Source organism: Podarcis erhardii, assembly GCF_964252035.2.
Source record: "Podarcis erhardii genome assembly, chromosome: 3".
NCBI classification, from domain to species: domain Eukaryota; kingdom Metazoa; phylum Chordata; class Lepidosauria; order Squamata; family Lacertidae; genus Podarcis; species Podarcis erhardii.
Window position 1 is genome coordinate 91,998,036 of NC_138507.1, and position 20,170 is coordinate 92,018,205.

A 20,170-nucleotide genomic window follows, 5' to 3' on the forward strand; every position below is an offset into this window, starting at 1 on the left:
AAGATGGTCTCTGGCCTCTTCAGCATCCTAAACTTTTGTAAATGGAATCAGTCAGGGCCCAACCCCAACCCCCCCCCCCCCCCCGCCCAGCCTAAACTTATATATTCTTATAAAATATAAGAACTGTTGTAGAGCTGTAGGGAAATGATCTATTCAGTATGATAATCTTTCACTTGGAGTGGCTAGTGCCACTTGCTTGGAAAGGGATGTGAAAAGAGACAGTGTCGCTGTGAATACCCTTTTAGCTTCCAGCATTTTTTAGCCTGAGAACTAATAACCTAGATAAACAATACTGAGTTTATTAAGGGCACTCTTAGCCATTTTATTTGGACATTCAATAGCAGAATAATAGTGTTCTGCAATTAAAACTTGGAAAAGGTATATCAAAATTTAACAGCCACTTTGCTCTGTAGTTTGTATTTCATTTCCCTTTTTAAACAACCTTTAAATAGCCAGGGCATTTTCTGTTCCCTAGAGGGTTTTGGCAGAGGTCTTGGCCGCAGGGGTCACTATTACATAGTGAGTGGTTCAGCTAGTAGAGCATTCTGAAGGGTTTGCTTGCCTTGGGAAGAAAGGCCTTGGAAATGTTTTCTGTATTAATTTGTGGGGGTAGAGGCTTGCACATTAGTTACTAGGAAAATATCCCTTAAACTCACTGGATAAACTCACTGTGGACAGTGATGAGCTCTGCTTTGAGGCCATAATAACAGATGTATACATATATGGTACTAAATTGGGTCCTACCCTCCAGAGCAGGACAAAACAAGCTTGCTCCATCTTCCATGTGGCAGCCCTTTAGATATTTGAAGGGCTGTCACATGGAAGATGGAGGAAAGTAGAGACGACCAGAGAACTCCATTTGGCCCCCAGGCCTGAGGTTCCCTATCCTTGGACCCAGGCTGTCCCTCACTTCAAGTCTTCAAGCCAAGCCTGGACTGCCATCTTCTGGGAATGCTCTAGCTTGGACATTTGTGCCTAAGCCTGTGTGTTGTTATATTTTTAGTTCTACTGGTTGTTGGGAAGCATATAAGATATTTGTTGTTTTTTTATAATAGGCTGCATTTTTATGTAACCTAGGTAGCAATTTATTTCTTTGAAGAAAGGGTAATAAATGTAAGTAAGTAAATGCAACTTTGCTTTTGTATATAATGGACTTTTCCATTCAAAGCACATTAGATCTCCCATTTCGTTGATTTTGCACAAAAATTTTTTACTTTGAGCATACTGCTCCACTAATCCAAAATCATAGCAGTTTCCATCTGACTTAAGCAGATGGATTTCTTTATTTACTTAAAATGTGAAGTTGCTTTAGATTGCAGCCTATGGTAAAGTAAATAGTATTTATTTGTTTTGGGTTTTTTTAAAAATGGTAGCATATGACAACATACATATATTGCTGTATGTTGATATGGTGGTGTTTATTACCATTTTCTTTTTGTTCAGCGGAATTTGAAGCCTTATCCTCTGCATGTTTACATAGTCCTTTTGTCTTCAGTTGGATTTACTCACATGGAACAATGTATAGTATAGTACAGTAATATTTTTTTTAATCCAGAGATGTTTTGATGTGGCTGTACTACCTTGCATCCCCACAAGTAAAATGGTAGGAATCGGTTCTTCTGTAGTCTTGTCTCAGTCAGTGCCAGTGTTTGTCCATTCTTCATGGAGAAAGGGAGTGGCTTTGCTAGTTGTGTCAAAATAGAACAGTATAAAAGGTATCTGGCCTATATTTAGTTAGAAGTAAAAGAGGTGAAAGTCTTTCTAAAGACTGGGGTTACAGTATCAGGTAGCAATTTATATTATAACAGCTGAACGTATTTTGGATTCCTCTGTAGCTTCTCCTTTTCAGGATTCCTTTGACAGATGGTATCCACAGATGGATGTAACATTCTTAAGGAGATTATTCTTTTTACTCCTTTATCAGCCAGCAACTCCTACTACCACACAGTTCTAAAAGCTCTCACATGAATTAGCCTTATACTTAGCAGACTTTAATTATTTAATCTTTAAACCATGCTACAGACTTGTGTTAGTGGTATTAACAAGTTGTCTACAATACTTACATTTTCAATAACAAGGTTTGTATCCTAACCATGGTTGACTTACCAACCCAGCTTCATAGTATACTTCATGCTACAGTTTTTCTGATTGTTTTTCTGTCTTCCTTTTCTTTTCCTTGCCACTGCCAGGTTTTCTCTTGGAACTCTGTTCAGTCTGGAAATAAATATTTACATGGGTAATTCAATTACCTTAATTCATTTGCCTACCTTTATATAATTCATAATTCAGAGGTAGGCAGTGTAGGACCTCCAGTTTACATTATGTGTTCCACTCCCATCCCTGCCCATTATCAATTCAGATTAGGGGTTATGGAAGTTGTAGCCCAAAACATCAGAAGAACAGCAGTTTGGGGAAGGCAGTATAGACTTCGCATTGCCTGTTTCCCCTTTTATGATGTTATAGCAACACATCATGCTATAGTCTGCATGTTAAAAAATATGTATTAATTTATTTATATGGAAGATTGTAGAAGCCAGGCATCCTATAAATTGCATTTTAGAATCTGCACCACAGTATGGAAACTGTAACTTGAAAGCCATAATCCTTTAAATTGCTGAATCAAATGGGTGAATCCTCTGGAGCATATTGTTGGTGTAAAATTTCCTTTGAGGAATGCAGAGCCTAGCTTGAAAGACAGCAAGCAGGATGGCTAAATCAAGAATAATATTGGGCAGCTGTACACATTTGAAAAGCAAGAATACTCCCACCCTTGCAGCCAGGCTGTATAGATGGCTGTTATACGAAATGCAGAATGTTAAATCACAGAAGTAAGGTAAAGGGACCCCTGACAATTAAGTCCAGTCATGAACGACTCTGGGATTGCGGCACTCATATCGCTTTACTGGCCAAGGGAGCCGGCGTTTGTCCGCAGACAGCTTCTGGCCAGCATGACTAAGCCACTTCTGGCGAACCAGAGCAGCGCATGGAAACACCATTTACCTTCCCGCCAGAGCTGTACCTATTTATCTACTTGCACTTTGACGTGCTTTTGAACTGCTAGGTTGGCAGGAGCTGGGACTGAGCAACGGGAGCTCACCCCGTCACGGGGATTTGAACCGCTGACCTTCCAGTCAGCAAACCCTAGGCTCACTGGTTTGGATCACAGCGCCACCCGTGTCCCTGTAAAACTCCTGCAGCCAATCAGAAGCCCCGTCAGACATCTGGGTTCCAAAGAACATTTGCAAACTGGAACACTTACTTCTGGGTTTGCGGCATTCGGGAGCTAAAATGTCTGATTACCAAGGCATTTGGGATTAAAGGTACGACTGTAGGTGATCTTACAGGATCACATACAGTAATGCTTTGAGTCAATTTAGGCTTAGATAGTGTGGTTATTTCTTGACTTGCATGTGAGAAGTTTTTAGAGCAAGGCAAAAAAATACCTCAAGGAAACTTCCTTCTAGCTCCTGCCTTCATAAAGAAGACTTGAGGGACAAGTTAAGGGTTCATAAGTGTTTCCCCCCCTATTGCTGCCGTTTCCTTAAATTGGATTTTACGGTTTGATTGATTTTTTTTCAATTGTCTTAATTGGATTTTATTGTTAATGGTGTTACGTTGATTTTGTAAGCCACCTTTGGAAGTTTGTTAGTAGAGAGGCATGGTATGCATATTTTAAATATAATATTCATAAGTTTTGTGAGACCTCATTTCATTTAACAGGAGAATGGTTATAGCAGGAATTTGTAGAGTACTGCCTATGCCCACATTGCTAATGTGAAGCTCTTGGCAAGAGTAATGGAATTATTTTAGGACTTTAGGGTGGGGTTTGTGTGGTTTCAGTTTGATAAACAGCTTTTGTGAAAATGACAGACCACATTTTCTTTCTTTTTTTACACATCATAACAAAATTTCCGTAAGAGCAATAATATGATCTTGTTTATGGTGATTGTATGGAGCACATGTTTTCTAACAAACTAAAGGAAATGGAAACTGTGTTTGACTAATGAAACTTAAGGTTTGCAAAATAAGTTTGTTATTTACTGTACTTTAAATCAGATTGGGAGACTTCTGAAAAAATGCAATCACCATCTTGTGGAAACACAGAATGGAAACGGAAGCCCTGCAAATAATTAAACATTGTAATTCAGGATTAGCTTTGATTAACGAATGGCGTGCTAACCTCCAGAGCCTTGGAATAGTATTCCATAATTGTTGCAATTTGTCATGTTTCAGCTGAAGATTATTTATCTCATTTCCTTACAATTGTCTACTCCTTGAGCTTTACAAATTGGATCAGCTGGTAACATGTTTACTAATTTCCCTTGGTGCTTGCTGCAGTTCTTAAATTCAACCTGTTTCCTCAGAATGAATTTTGGTTACAATAGCACCACCCCTCTTTTATCAAACAGTATGGTTGCCTCTGCCCCTCTTTCCTTCCCTCCCTCCTCTGATGCCCTCTTGTGTCTCTGCCTCCCAAAGGCTTGTGCAGCTGTTTGTTGCAGCAGCCTCTGGCTACAAGCTCCACAGGCAAATGGTGCCTCTGGGGCTGACCAGGCTGTGCTGGTTGCCAGGAGCTGAGGCAACCAGCACAGGTTGCCAGGAGCTGAGGTGCTCCGGCACCGAGGGCAGAGAGCAGGCGGAGGTGGGGCTGGCACATGTCCCGGGGTGGGGTGCACATCCTGGGGGCGGGCTGCGCCGCCGGCAGGGCACCCAGCGCAGGCGGGGGGCAGTCACGATGGAACCCCACTGGGATCGTGCTGCCGGGGGCGGTGCGCTCCCCCTGCCCCCCTCTTCCTCCGCCAGTGTAGACAAGTCCCAGGCCCCTGTGGGGCAGTGTGAGGAGGCATAAAAAAACAACAACCATAGTGTAAAACCAGTGCGATGGCAACAGGGGCAGTAGGGGAAGTAGGCTGAACATTTTTTTCTGGGTGTTCAGAGGAGAGATCTCGATTCTGAAACTAGGGAAGTGTAGCAGGATGGAGCAAGGGATGCTAACTGTTGGGAAGACTTTGCATTTCATGGTATGTGATGACATCTAGAAATGTGTAAAGGTACAGGACAAATACGACAAATTATTAGGAAGTGGTTTGTGTATGTTAATTTCTCTAACTCAAGATACATGTACATTTCCCCTGCTGGGCACAGTTATGTACATTATCTACCTCACTCAATTCTTATGCTCATTGTTACCAGACAACTGGATTTATAATCAGACTTGATATTCAACAAAGTTTTATGCAGAGTAGACCCATTGAAATTATTTAATATGACTAAATTAGGTCTATTAATTCCTATAGGTGTACTCTGTGTAAAACATACTTGAAAGCACCTCTCTGTTTTTTTGAGTCTGGATTTAAATCAGTTTTTCTGGTAGGAATAATTATAAATAAGCCACAACTTTTGAATCAATAACCCATTATGGATATGGGTGCAATAAAAGTGAACATACATGTAGCTAGAATTATAGGAATGTCTATATATAACCTGCATCTAACAAACCTTCTCTTTATACTTCCCTCCCTTTCCCTTTTGTATATTAAACTAGGGTATTTTTTCAAGCGACTATTTTGTAAGTGCAGTGAAACATGACGAGGCATGCATTCCCTGGCCAAGATTTGTACAGTGTGTGTGTGTATTTTTATGAATAAACACCAGTAACTGAGCACGCCCAAGGCGTGCGTATGTTGGCTGGTGAATGTATATCCCGTTGTGTGTTATTGCTTGCTTTGTTAGTATTTTAAATTCATAAAGAAAGCCAGATACCATAAAGCAGATACTTCACTATTTTCCGAATAAAGTCTGGTCAGAAGAATTCAGTATTAAGAAAAGTACATGCTTTAGGAACAAATTTTATTTAATAACAGAATATTTTGCCAAAATGTGCCATGAGTCACATATGTAATATCACATATTTTTCTCATGCTAGTATCAATCAGCATGTGTTTTACTTGAGATCAGAGCTTTCCAAACTGTGTGTTGTGACACTTTAGGGTGTCGGTGTGTTACACAAACTCTCGGAAAGGGGTTAATTTAAGCTCTGATTTGCTATTAAAACTGAATTACTGTGTTGCGAAATGATGCATGTCTAAAAAGTGTGTCACCAACATGAAAAGTCTGGAAAACTCTGCTTGAGATAACCAAAGAGTAACCACCAACTTCTTTTAAATGATTCTGTATTTCCTTGATGGAGTATTTATAAATATGTAAAATTTCTGAGATGGATTATTTCTCCTAAATAAGGAATAATCATAGTAAACAGTCTCTCTCCTGCCTATTGTACATTGTATAATCACCACAGCAGAGCCTATGTGTCAGGCCAAAGGCCCATCTAGTCCAGCATCTTGTTCTCACAGAAGCCAAACACGCACAGCATTTTTAAACAGAGAAAAACAGTAATGCAAAACATCAAAAATAACTGCAAATGATTAAGCAAAAGGTAGACAGTATAGAAAGATGCTGTCTCTACCATAATTTTCTCTCAATAAATATTAATTAAAAAAACAAACTTCTCAAACTTGCAACCACACCTTTCTCCTGGCTATCTGCAATGACTATGCTTTGAGGTATGGGCATGGCTTTAGGGAACAGCTCTGAGCATGCTCAGACTGCATTTCAAGGCAGCCTTTCTAGGCCAATACAGTGAAAATTAGTTAGCCCTCATAATAACAGTTGGGGTGCAAGGTTTCATCTTGGGATTGCTTTGAAGGGCAGTCCAATCAATTACATGTTTTTTCTGCTTAGAAACATGTGGGAAGGACCTCTTTGCCATAGCTCTGATCAACCAGAAGGATGCTGCCAATTAATTGTGCAGCAAATTTTATTTAACGTTTTTTTTTTAAAAAAAAAAAAATAAAGCATTTATGGAACTGCAGGTGACTTCTGAAGGATTGCTCCTTCTAAGGTCATGCTTATTGTGACACATGGAAGTATCATCGTTCTTCAAAAAATAAAAAAGCTGTTCAGAACTGTCATATGAACGTCATATGAAAATTTAAATGCACATTTAAATTGATGATGTATTAATTGATAAAATGCTATATAATTAATTGACCTAAGATTTCTTTAATCAGATGATGGCCTCTTAGAGAAATGCATTTTAGTCTCAGTTGTCTCCAAAATGATACACAAATAATTTTGAATGCAACATGTTTTATTGCACTTGTCTCAATATAATGAAAAACAACATGGAATGACTCAAATAAATTTCTTTTATAGGGACATCAAACCAGACAACATCCTGATGGATATGAATGGACATATTCGGTTAGCAGATTTTGGTTCTTGTCTGAAACTGATGGAAGATGGAACGGTAAATAATAATAAAAACAAAGCTAAAATATAGTTTTAGTCACCTTCATTTCTGTCCCTAGTCTGCCACTACAATTTTTGATAATATATTTGATAATTTATCTGATATATTTCTTAATATATACGGTACTTCTGTAAAAATTGTAGTTTTATGGTAATGTAATTACACTTACAGCATAACAGGGACACATTTTATCTGGGTGACTAATTGATTAGATTGATTCACTTTTCACCATTATTGTCCATTAATGTTTAATAAATTTCATTACTTCAGTCCTCTGTCTATTTCATTCATTATTGCAAAAAACTATCTGTAATTATATACAGTATATCTGTAAAATAAATACATGCCAGGAGAAATGAAGCTTATTTGCTGTATCTTTTTAAATGCAGAATCCTACAGAATTTGGGGTCCTGTGGTATACAATTAAATTTTACTCAAAGTGGACCGATTGACATTAATGAAAAGATTAATTGGCATGGAAGACTCCTAAAATGTTTGACATTGTCTGGAAGAAATATAGTACAAGACTATAGGAATATAGACACACACAGCATTTCACTTCAAGTGTTGGGAACTAAATAAGAATGCTGCTTTTAAGTAAATATTGTAATGGGGGGGGGAATGTTATATTAAAGAATTGTGTTACCTGTAACATTACCATGGCCTGCTGTCAAGCTACTTCCTTTATTTTCATCTCCTTGGGCAAATCACCACATGAAAAGAATGATTGATCTTACCTGAAGCGTAGATTTGATAGGTTCTCTGTTGCGTGACAAGGGGCATAACCATTCGGGTCCTTGGTAGCTGTATCAAATCAGAAATTTATATATTCACACCAGTACTGAAACACACATAATATTATAGATCATTTTAGTAATAGAATTTATTGTCCCTTCAGGTTCAGTCTTCGGTGGCAGTTGGAACACCAGATTATATCTCTCCAGAAATCCTGCAAGCCATGGAAGATGGGAAAGGAAAGTACGGTCCTGAATGTGACTGGTGGTCCCTTGGTGTTTGCATGTATGAAATGCTTTATGGTGAAACACCCTTTTATGCAGAATCCCTGGTGGAGACATATGGAAAGATAATGAACCACAAAGTGAGTGGGGCAGTATTTGTGAACAGATGACCAGCAATTCTGCTCAGTGCTTTATTGTCCTTAAGATGTTAACATTGATTGTTTTACCAAGAGAATATATTAGCTTCAATAAACTATAGGCTTGGCTTTTAGCTGCTTCAATGCTTAGAGTCCTGTCTTTGTTGACCTCAGATGTTCAGGTTTTACTTTTTAATGATACTTTTAGTTTGGACATGGTGGAAGTCCTATAATCACTACATATGAATATATGTTGGCTGTGTAACACTATTGGAAAGTGATTGGATAATTCATTGAGTAATGGAGTGCTGTATGCTTGACAAAATTAACATATTTAACTGTAAAATAATTGCAGTAGAAATGAATTAAAGATACTGCCACTGTTTTTCCTTTAAGAAGTCCAACTAGCCACTGAGGCTGCATTTATAAACACATACATTAGTGAGTGGACCATGTGTTGTTGTCTTGGTTCAATTATAAAGAAATTGCCACAGAAATACTAGGAAATATGGCACTGTTCTGTTTATAACACTGAACTGTTTTGTTTTGGTTTGGTTTGGTTTGGTTTGTTTCACAGTATGATCCCAATTCTCCCATCTTTTTTTCTTTAAGGAGAGGTTTCAGTTTCCTGTCCAAATGACGGATGTGTCTGAAAACGCCAAGGACCTAATTCGAAGACTCATTTGTAGCAGAGAGCATAGACTTGGGCAGAATGGAATAGAAGACTTTAAAGGCCACCCATTTTTTTCCGGGATTGACTGGGATAACATTCGAAACTGCGAAGCACCTTACATCCCTGAAGTTAGCAGTCCAACAGATACATCAAATTTTGATGTAGATGATGATTGTTTAAAGAATTCTGTAAGTTACTACAGAGCAACTTCTGCAAACTTTGATCTCCCAATCCCATTTTTTGGATTGAATACGCCCAAAATACAGCATTTATATCAGATTACATTAGATTTCAAGAAGATACCTGTTTTTATAGCCGAAAGAAGTACAAAATAAACCATAATTGAGGGGGCTTTCTGTTTGTTTTTTAAAATGTGTTTTTATGGTGTGTTAGTTGCATGCTGACTTGCAAAGAAGGCTTAAAATAACAATGAGTTTTTTAAAAAAGCTTGCCTGCCTTCCCTGGAGAGAAAGCATATAGAATATATACGTTTTCATTTAAAAAATGTATACTTCATTTTCACCATCTGGGTCCCAAAGCAGCTTACAAAATAAAAATACAGAACATACAAAATATGAAACGTATATCAAACATTAGTAATTTTAACATCAGAGTCCCATTCTCTGGGATTCCAGTCCTCCTGGAATTAAAATAAAATAACAAGGCACCTGAAACTTAGCAGGTACTTGCCTGATTTCTGTTGGGAGGGAGTTCCATAAAATTGGTCCCACTACTCCCCATTGACATGCAGTCTTCAGGCTGCTTTTTCGCAATCTACCTCTCTACTTTTGATTACTGAGTGCTACCGGGAATGAGAAGCCCTGGGCTAGAAAGGGGACTGCAGTATCATATAAAGGCCCAGGAAAAACAGCTGCATCAATTCTATGGTGCTTTTTTTAGCTCATGGATGGTAACATTGCAACCACCAAGAATAGGGGAAAGGTACTGTTATTAATTTATATCCTAAGGCTATTTGCTGTTTGCCCTCGAAGAGTGCTCAGTTGATTCAGATGTCATATATCAGCTTTTGGAAACTAATGACATCAAATTTAACATGCTTTTATTCCACAGGAGACAATGCCCCCACCAACACATACTGCATTTTCTGGCCATCATCTGCCCTTTGTAGGATTCACATATACAAGTAGCTGGTGAGTAGAAGCCTTGGGTTTTCAAGAGACTTTGTATACTTTAATCTAGAAGAAGGCAAGTTTATCTTATTTACAGTTGTCACACAAAGCATGCATTCTAATGCAATGTTAATAACAGACATATTTCTCCTCCAAATGTAAACATGTAAAGTATTTCTGTTTCCTTTCTATTTCTTGAATGATGCCTGGATACAAATATGTATTGCTTTCTTTCTTCAGTGAAGTAGAAATAGTAGTTCGCTGGATCATAATGACACAACAAAATGTTCAGGCACAATTTATTTAGCTATGGGGAGAACTGATCATCTGATGACACCATACGGCTTGCACTCATAGGGCAGAGCCTACATAGTTCACTACATTATTTAGATGTACACATAAAATGTTTTTAACAGTGCAATCCTATACAGGACTATTTCAGAAGTAAGCTCCATTAAATTCAGTGGAACTTTTTCTTGGCTCAGTGTGTGTCAGTTGTACCCAAGTTTAAGAATGTGATGTGTGTTTCAAGCAGTGTTTGCAAACACTGTACCATACAGGTGCATTCTTCAGGATGCCATGACTGGTGCAACTGCCTGTTGTGAATACATGGAGTGGCAAATCAAAGTTTGCCACTACATAATGTGTGAAATAGGCAGAACCTGTACCACTTTTAAAAAAATATGTGTATGATGCCTGTATTTTAGAGTAATCTGCAAATGTTGCACGCAGTTTTTTAAAAAATGAATTGAATTATCGTAATGTGATAAAATAGTTGAACTGCTGGAATAATGAGTAAGTTGGCTTTTTCATGTTTCTATCTTCGCAGTGTCCTTTCAGACCGCAGTAGTCTAAGATATGCAGCTGGGCAACGGGCTATGGATCTCGATGCCAACGTTCAAAGGACACTTGAGGATACCTTAGCAACAGAAGCATATGAGAGGCGAATAAAGCGCCTGGAGCAGGAAAAACTTGAACTTAGCAGAAAACTACAAGGTATTACTATAAGAAGGATCTTTAATCATTTACTTGAATTAAATTCATTTAATATATTCATTGGATAAAATGAATATATTACCCATATATAACATGAGTAATAACTTACCAAGTTTGCCATAGTCACGGCTTAGTAAAAATGACCACTGGAAGCCAATTGAAGAACTAGGACTCCTCTTATGATTTTTCAAAAATATCTATAAATGGCTTAGGGAAAAGGGACTTAGGCAATCGCAACCACCATTGAACACAATGTGTTTTGACTATGCATGATTTGGGCTTTGCATGCTATCCCTGGAACGTAACCCCGTTTGGTTGGGAGTGTCCTATATAGAGGAGAAAAGGACTTGCCACCTAAACTTGTGAAACTCCAAGAGAGGGAGGAAAGTGAAAAAAGAAAAGGAGACATTAGCAGAAACCTTAATATGTATCATAATAAAGTGACAAAGGATTTGAAGAATTAATTGCATCATTTGTTTTGCTGGACATAAGGAACCATGATTTCACATTAAATAGGCATAAACAGTACTTGTTTTATACATTCAGTGCAAATGCTGTTACTTGGTCTTATTTTTACTTCAGGTTGTCCATCCTTTGTTCCTGTAACATGGGAACATCTGGACAGTTTCATGCACATGTTCCTAATGTTCCTGATCACTCAAGGGGAATAAGGCTGTTTTCTTACTCTCAAAAAAGGGGGCAGTCCAAGCTATCTTGAGTGAGGAAAATGTTTATTGATCCATTAAAGATTCTTTTACTTCACTGCATGTGAAACAGATGATATGTGTTTTTGACTGCTACCAGGCCATAGACACTGCCTTGGGCATTCCGTGGGCAGTATTTTATGCGAGGTCTCAGGGTCCAGTAACTCCTATATGCTCAGTAACTGGATTGAAATTTGTGGATGCAGTCTCTCACAAGTGTCCCTTTCCCTCCCTTTCTTTTTTTAAAAAAAGAGTCCACACAAACAATCCAGGCCCTGCATTATTCAACTGTAGATGGTCCGTTAACAGCAAGCAAAGATTTAGAAATTAAAAGCCTAAAAGAAGAAATCGAAAAACTAAGAAAACAGGTGACTGGTAAGTCCTAGCTATTTGGCATTTTAACTCATCACTAGTTCTGTTTCTGCTTTTTATGTTCCATTTAATATTTATCAGAAAATAAGGAGCAAACAATATTTGTCTACACAAACATCCACGTTTACATTAACAATTAGTCTACACGTTTGAGTGAGGTGTGGTTCATTCCTTCTTTGCTGATGCATTATTACAGCCTCTGTACCTCATTTGGAATGCGGTGTGCAGTCTGGTATCCCCTTCTCAAAAAGGATCTCAGAGATACGATTTCAAATTGGATTGTGAACCTGGCTTGTTTGGAAGCCATGGTCCATGTTTCCATGTAGTGGGAATCTATGGTTTAACTGCAGCTACCAGATTCGTGCCACCACTAGTATGAAGAGAGGAGCAAAGTGGCAGTGAAGGGGCTCCATGTGCTTTTATGCAGCCCATGCGAATCCTGGCTTGTTAAGACAGGATACAGTTGTGTGACTGCCTGCAGCTAATGGTTTCAGTAACATTTTTCTGAGGCAGATATTTGGCCTATGCTCACTTTATGATTTTGCTTGCATAAGCAGTTCAGTGACCAGTTTGCCCTGACTCATAGGCCTACATGAGTACGCAGTAGCACTTCTTCCAGCTGTGCCTGGCAGCAGGGAGACTGTTCAACATTCCAGAAAGGTTTTTCTGATTACCTTTGTAAACACAAGGAGGGTAGCCATAAAAATTGGGAGCTTGCCAGCCTTTATAAGTGGAGTTTGGTATTTATTCACATTTGCACATATAGAATTAAATAATTCATCCCCATCATCACAGCGGCTGTTGTCCTTGGAGATTGAACTCTGCCTTTTCAGTTAATATTGGCTCTTGATATTTTAGACATAATGAGTTTGTGATCACAATTCTGATTGTAATCGTACTTGCTTGCTAGAAACAAAGTTTTAAATAAATAGTGTATCAACTAAACTCATGGTTTTCTTGGCATTTTGAGTGAGACTGTGGTTTGGCTATGGAGTTGGAATTAAATTGGAAGATAAGATCATTCTATTTGAGGGGTTTTTTTATTTAAAAAATCCTAAAATATAGCTGTTTTTTCATGAACACGACTGTACAGGAATGTATTTTCTGTCCAAAACAACTGTAGATGGAAAAACTACACTGAATAACTCTGGCATCCCAACTTCGTTAGGGTATGCATGGAAGAGTTTATGATCTGATTTGGTTTCTTGTATAAATCACTTATTCAAGTATGAATGCTGAAGTGAAATTTATGGCTGGTATATTGTTATATAGAGTAGCTTACTTGTTCCTCAAAAATGTGCTAAAAGTGGGATCAAATTCAATGCTGTATTTATAAATTGAGATGGGTTGTCTGATAATGAAATTAGTTCTTCCAGTTGTTGATGATCTCAGTGACATGTTTGTATTAAATTGTGTAGTATTTTCCAAATTATACTGAACATTGGTGGGGGAACTATTTCAGACTGAGAGATGGGTTGGAACTTCCCCAACCTTCCAGGGCCCACATACCAGTGGTGGGTGGGGCAAAAATAAATACGGCTTGAAAAAATGCATGTACCTGACTTGTTCGCATGCAACATAGTGAGGCCTTGGGGAGGAGCAAAGCACTTGCGTGCATTCAACCATAGTTCATTTTAAACTATGGATTAATGTTGTGGCTGAAGCAGATCTCTGAATTCCTGCATGGATTTTTCTCACCTAAATTTTAAGTCAAAGCTTCAATTTTATTTGTATTACATTAAAAAAAAAATCTTGTATATATTTCCAGCTGGTGATGCAGCTGTGAAAAGCACAAACTTAAAGTGTTGCCATTGGTAAATGGGTTTCCATTGCATGAGAAAAAAGACAACAGAATATTTTTATAAATTCACAAACAGAAGATACTTGGAGAACTGGATAATTCCATGAAAATGTCACCTTACAGACTCCTTTTTCATTTTCATATTACTTTAAGGATAATTTCCCAAGCAACAGTTTTTCAAAATGGTATTTTACATGTGAGTAAAATAACCTGAAGTGTGACATGTATTCAACACTTGCCTATGAAACATATATATTACCACAGATGAAAAAAAATATCCATAATTTAAGATAAAATACTTATCCAAGTTATGCTTTCTGATCAGAAGGTCGGTGGTTCGAATCCCCGTGAGGGGGTGAGCTCCCGTTGTTCGGTCCCTGCTTCTGCCAACCTAGCAGTTTGAAAGCACGTCAAAGTGCAAGTAGATAAATAGGTACCGCTCTGGCGGGAAGATAAACGGCATTTCTGTGCACTGCTCTGGTTCGCCAGAAGCGGCTTAGTCATGCTGGCCACATGACCCGGAAGCTGTACACTGGCTCCCTCAGCCAATAAAGCGAGATGAGCGCCGCAACACCAGAGTCGTCCGCGACTGGACCTAATGGTCAGGGGTCCCTTTACCTTTACCTTTCCCTTTAAAAAGAAAGCATTTAAACTATCTGTGGCATATTACTTGATTATTTTTGTAGGGCAGATCAAGGCAGCTAGCAAACAGTTTAATGTTTATCAGAGTAAATATTATGTGCTGTGCCTAATGTTGTATATATGTAAAGAAGCTTACAAATGTTACATTGGTCACTAAAGAATTACCCACACTGTAAAATAAGCAAAATATGTTTCTTTGTATCTGTAAGGATATTGGAGTATAAAAAGGTGTTACAAAACCACTCTTTTTTTTCCTTTTCATTTTCCAGTGCTATTTCTCCTGTTACTAATCTGTTCTCAGATTGCATCTCTTATTGTGGGGTCCCAGAGTGTGGTTCAGAGTCATTTAATCTTATGCTTGTACAGATCAGAAACAAGACATTGGATCCTACAGTGGGTCCTGGGAATCCTTCACAGGCAGCCTGATGCTGTGCATATTTGTTCAGAGCTTAGTTCTACTGTGTTCAGTTTACTCCTGAAGAGTATATAGGACTGGCAACCTACTAAGACTCGCCAGGATGCTGTGGTGGTCATGGTTTGAGAACCGTTGTTATAAAGTGATACAGCTGCTTTTGTGTAGAACTACAGCTGTTAACCTAGAACAGGAAGACTGAATGGGAAATAGCTTATCACTAGATAATAGACCCTGAATCTGGATTTGAATTTTGTTTCTTTATTGAATGCCTGCTTAAGAACACTTCTAGTGAAAATAAGAGTTGAAGTGTTTCACATTGGAGTTCTGCTCAGCAGTAGTCTTAGTAAATTATTGCATTTTTCTCTCCCCATCATTCCAAACAATGATAGCCTAGCATATGCTTTTAGTTTTTGAGGTCGAAGTTATAATATTTAGTTATCTAAGTTACATAGGAGAAAATTCTGAGGAATCTTTAATATAGTGAAAAAATGTAAGGGAAAGAGTAGACAAGAGAGCAAAGTAATTTACACGTGAAAGAGAGATTTATTTTGGCTCTCTTTAACAGTATATCAATTTCGTGTGCTGGTTACTTCAGCAGAGAGTTAATCATTTCTGCCATTGAGATACAGCTGTCGTTTAAGCTTTCTCAACTTATTAAAAGGAGAGTTGAGAATTTATGCAGCACTAGCTGTGTGTACAATTTCTGCTCTTTCAGAACCATGTTGGTGAAAAAGATTAAGTCAGTGTTGGGGTTCTAGACTAGAGAAAGCTGGTTGCAAACTTAAGTCTGATTGAAATAATTTTGGATGGATTGGGTAGATTTCTTCATGACATTTTGTGACATAGCTGAGATATTTTAAATGCATTTTTAAAATGTATGTTTGCTTTTAAGGTGGTTTAAGGGGTTTTCTTTGAATAAAAGGTTTCAGGAATATGTTTCTTCAGTAGTGGCAGATGCAATAAACCTAACACAAATCATAGAATCTTAGAGCTGGAAGGGTCGTCTAGTCCAACCCCCGCAATGGTGTTAGCATTAGAAATAAAGAAAGCTATCTGAATGTAATATGAATATGATCAACAATATATTGCCTTTAGTAATTCAATATTTTTGGTAGTTTTGTTTAAAAACACACACAAAAATACAGAACATCTTGCTGTTTGATTTGTAATGTCATGGCATTGCATGTTGTGATTATACATCATAAAATTGCATACTATTTCTGGCAATCAGCTAAAGTTGAAAATTTAAACAGTGAAGGGTTTTTTTAAAAATCTGATCTTAAAATTACTATGCTGAACCTGGAGTTCCATTTCCTTGGAATTAAGATATGTTGAAACAGTTAGACTTTGTCCCTGAGAGCAGAGTGTTGTTGTACTTCTGGCTGGTTCAGTGCTTCTGTCTGTCATGGTTGTGGCTACATACAGCAGATTTATTTCTGGTTGTGTGTTCTTTTCTGTATTAGGTTCCTCTCTGGGGTTAGCACATATGGATTATTCAAGTCCAAGTGAGATGTGTGGCCATGTTTTCTTGTTTCTGTCTTCCTGTCCCTTTCCATTAAAAAGACAAAACCTTCCAGACAGCGACTTCTTAATACTTTTTCTTTCTCATTACAGAAATAATTAGCTTTGACATTATACATAGTACAATTCAGGGAACATTTAGAAATGCAGAGTAAGACATTCTATGTGTTTGTTGCTTCTTCTTTTTTTCTTATTTCTCATCAACAAAAGAAATTTGGGGATGGGATTTGAATGTGGTCAGTCTGCTGTGCATGATCACAAAAAATTGATAGCTATCTGTCAACTTGATAGAACAAGGATGATGCTGGTAAAGTGGTAAAGGAAGTTGTGTGTGGCAGCATCTACTCTCTAGAACTTGCTGTTCATTAAAATTAGACAGGCACTTTCACCATTTTCAGGGCTTGTTTAGGCAAGTCTACCCTGACATGTAATTCTATTATTTATATCTGTTTTATTGTGCTTAACATTTTAAAGGCTGCCCTGAAAGTTCAATAAAATGCTTGGAATGAACAGGTTAAGACAGAGGTTGAGAGCAACCAACTGTCACGATATTCTGTTGCCTACCTAGGCAAATTTTCACACTAGCTCACTGTTTTCTATCCATCAACAAGCAAATAAGTAACATCAGTATAGGAAAGTGGACCTTAAAGAAACTCTGGTTTTGATATGTGCAAATGTTCAGATACATAACTGAATGTGGAGCCTCATCAGCAACTTATTTTACAGAAGGGACAGTTCAAAACAGAGACGGAAGTTGTCCCTAGAGCTAGGAAGCCCTGTTGCTATAAATAACACCCCACACACATCTCTCTTGCTTTGTAGTTGGCAACTAATTGTTCAGCAGCTACTCCTCAGAGGGCTGGATTTAGCCTTGGGGTTTTAATTGGCTATTCGCTATTGTATAGCAGTTAGTATTATATTTTACCCTGTGATGTTTAACAATAATTTTCTTTCCTAGATTCTGGACGACTGGAGCAGCAGCTTGAAGAGGCCAGTTCTGCAAGGCGAGAATTAGAAGATGCTTCCAGACACATCAAAACATTTGAGAAGCAAATCAAAGCACTAAAGCAAGAAAGGGATGATCTTAATAAGGTAAAAATGATTTCATCTGTGCTTTTGCTCTAGTGCCAGGAGAACCTCTTCCCATAGCAGTCCTGGTTCTATTCCTGCCAGAGGACAGGTTGCTGTGGGTCTCATAGAGCCACCCCATAAATGAGTACATCTAACCAAATCAACAGAAGTACAGCATGATGAGTGATAGGAAATTTGCTTTGGGTCAAAGGTGCAGGTATTCCATCTTCAGTTTAGTTAGTTGGTATAAGGGCCCTGTTAATGAGTGGCAGGGTGTTTCACCTGATTGAATTAGGAAGCGGTAGAGCTTGTGATCTGGCACATCCATGATCTCCGTAGCCCAGAGCAAAGAAGACAAGGCTATATTAATTTCCATGACAAAAGAGGGTGGTGGCTGATCCTGCCAATATAATCTGTCTTTGAGAGTCAGTTTCTCCGAACTAGCAGTTAAAGACAAGATAGAGACTAAGATAGGAGTGTGGGGAACATAATGAAAGTGAGCTAGTGATGGAAAGGTTTGACTTTGGCCATAGCTACATATAATTAGCTGAATTATAACCAATCATAACCAATTCAAATTTGGTTATGAAGTTCCAATGAATGCTAGCATTTTTGTGGAACCTTTTTTGCTTGTTAAAACACTTGTTAAAATTCTGTACAGAATCTCTTGTTTGGGGATGGGAAGTGGGCAACTGATACTTGTTTATATTAATTCTGCAACCCATCTAGTGGCAGAATTCTAAAATTCATGGCTATTTTATCTTTTGCTTTTGACTGCAGGAACTAATTGAGTCTAGTGAAAGATTAAAGGCCCAAACCAAAGAGCTAAAAGATGCACACAGCCAACGGAAACTGGCTATGCAGGAATTCTCTGAGATGAATGAGCGTCTTACTGACTTGCATTCACAAAAACAGAAGCTTACTCGTCAAGTCAGAGATAAGGAAGAAGAGATGGAAGTGGTGATGCAAAAAGTAGAAAGCTTGAGGCAAGACCTACGCAGAACAGACAGAATGAAAAAGGAAGTAAGTCACTTTTGGGATAGTAACTACAAGGAAGTTTGACCAAAATAAAGCCTATTTCCCAGTGAATTTTGTTGACATGGAATAATAGTTGACAAATAATTTACTTTTGCTATTTGTTTGTAATTCTCTGCGGTAGCTTCAGTATACTTTCAAAGTGTTTCATTTTTTCAGTCTAGCTTTATAAAGTCTGGAAGATTTTTTTAAAAATTGAGTATCTCAGTATAAATTTGCAAGCTAGGTAACATTAATGGAGGGAAGATGAAGGGTTGCAATCAATATAGTGCTAAGTAGCACTTTGCATGAGCAGAATGACTTCTGCTTGTGTAACAAGACTTCTCTCTCTGCTTCCCCCTCCCATGCCCCCTAAATTTCTTCTGGGTTTTTCCCAAACCTCCAGAGCAGATGTGGTCATGGTGTTGGGGGGCAGGGGGGGATGTCTTGTTGCACAAGCAGAGGTTATTTCGCTTACACATTTATTTAATGGAATGCCGCCAATATCATTGAATAAGCTGATGATAATGTATCAGTGCTTTTTATTTCATTTTGTGAAAAAAATACAGAATAAAGTCAGGTATCAGGAATCCATTTTATCTCTTGTGAATAGATTTTAAATACAATATTCGCTTACAATTTTTAGAGTGCAATCCTATACATGTTTACTTATATGTAAGCCTTATTGAGTTCAGTGAGACTTGTACCCAGGTAAATGTGTATAGGATTGCAGCGTAAGTGTCTGATTATATGTATTTACATTCTATAATCTGTTTTACTATTTATTATTAATATTTAATTATTGATGTATGTAAATGAATTAGCCATGCTTTTGTATGTAATGGCAAAACGATGATTATTTAATAACAGAGAATAGAAGTGTTTGCAGCTCTGAGTGAAGACTGCTAGACAACACAGCTGCATTGTAAGATGACTGCTTTCCAGAAGTTGGAGGCTAAAAATAGGAATGAATAATACACTGCAGTCGCTTACCTACTTACCTGAGTAAGCTTCATTGAACTTAGTGGGAGTTCAGTGAGTAGACATGTATAGAACTGTTAGTGTACAATTCTAAGCACCCTTATTCCAGCTGATGTCAGCGGGACTTACTGAAAGTCAGTGTGGTTTGGGAAGTTCATTGCCCTTGGCTTCTGCCTAACCATCCAAAACAGGTCACAGTTGAGGACAGACTACTAAGATACATGAGTTCTTTTTCGGTGCATTATAAAAGAAACCAACGTTCAAAACAGTGGTTATGATTTTTAAAAAAATATTTTTGTAGCTGGAAGTTCATGCTGAAGCTGCAGCTGCTGAGGCATCCAAGGACAGGAAATTGCGTGAGCGAAGTGAGCAGTACTCTAAGCAGCTGGAAAATGAGTTAGAAGGACTAAAGGTCAGTCTTTGTTAACTTCATCATTTTAAA

At 38.0% G+C, this 20,170-nt stretch overlaps 1 protein-coding gene across 4 annotated transcripts in view; it reads left to right on the forward strand.

Moving 5' to 3' along the window:
• CDC42BPA (CDC42 binding protein kinase alpha) overlaps positions 1–20,170 on the forward strand; it is a 155,195-nt gene that overhangs the window by 67,405 nt on the left and 67,620 nt on the right. For all 4 annotated transcript variants that reach the window (XM_081854120.1, XM_081854117.1, XM_081854119.1 and 1 more), the window contains exons 6-14: positions 7,216–7,309; positions 8,211–8,411; positions 9,021–9,269; positions 10,153–10,232; positions 11,041–11,207; positions 12,164–12,286; positions 17,621–17,754; positions 18,514–18,756; positions 20,030–20,140. In XM_081854120.1, coding sequence (XP_081710246.1) covers positions 7,216–7,309; positions 8,211–8,411; positions 9,021–9,269; positions 10,153–10,232; positions 11,041–11,207; positions 12,164–12,286; positions 17,621–17,754; positions 18,514–18,756; positions 20,030–20,140 — 1,402 coding nt within the window. The remainder of the gene's footprint in view (positions 1–7,215; positions 7,310–8,210; positions 8,412–9,020; positions 9,270–10,152; positions 10,233–11,040; positions 11,208–12,163; positions 12,287–17,620; positions 17,755–18,513; positions 18,757–20,029; positions 20,141–20,170) is intronic.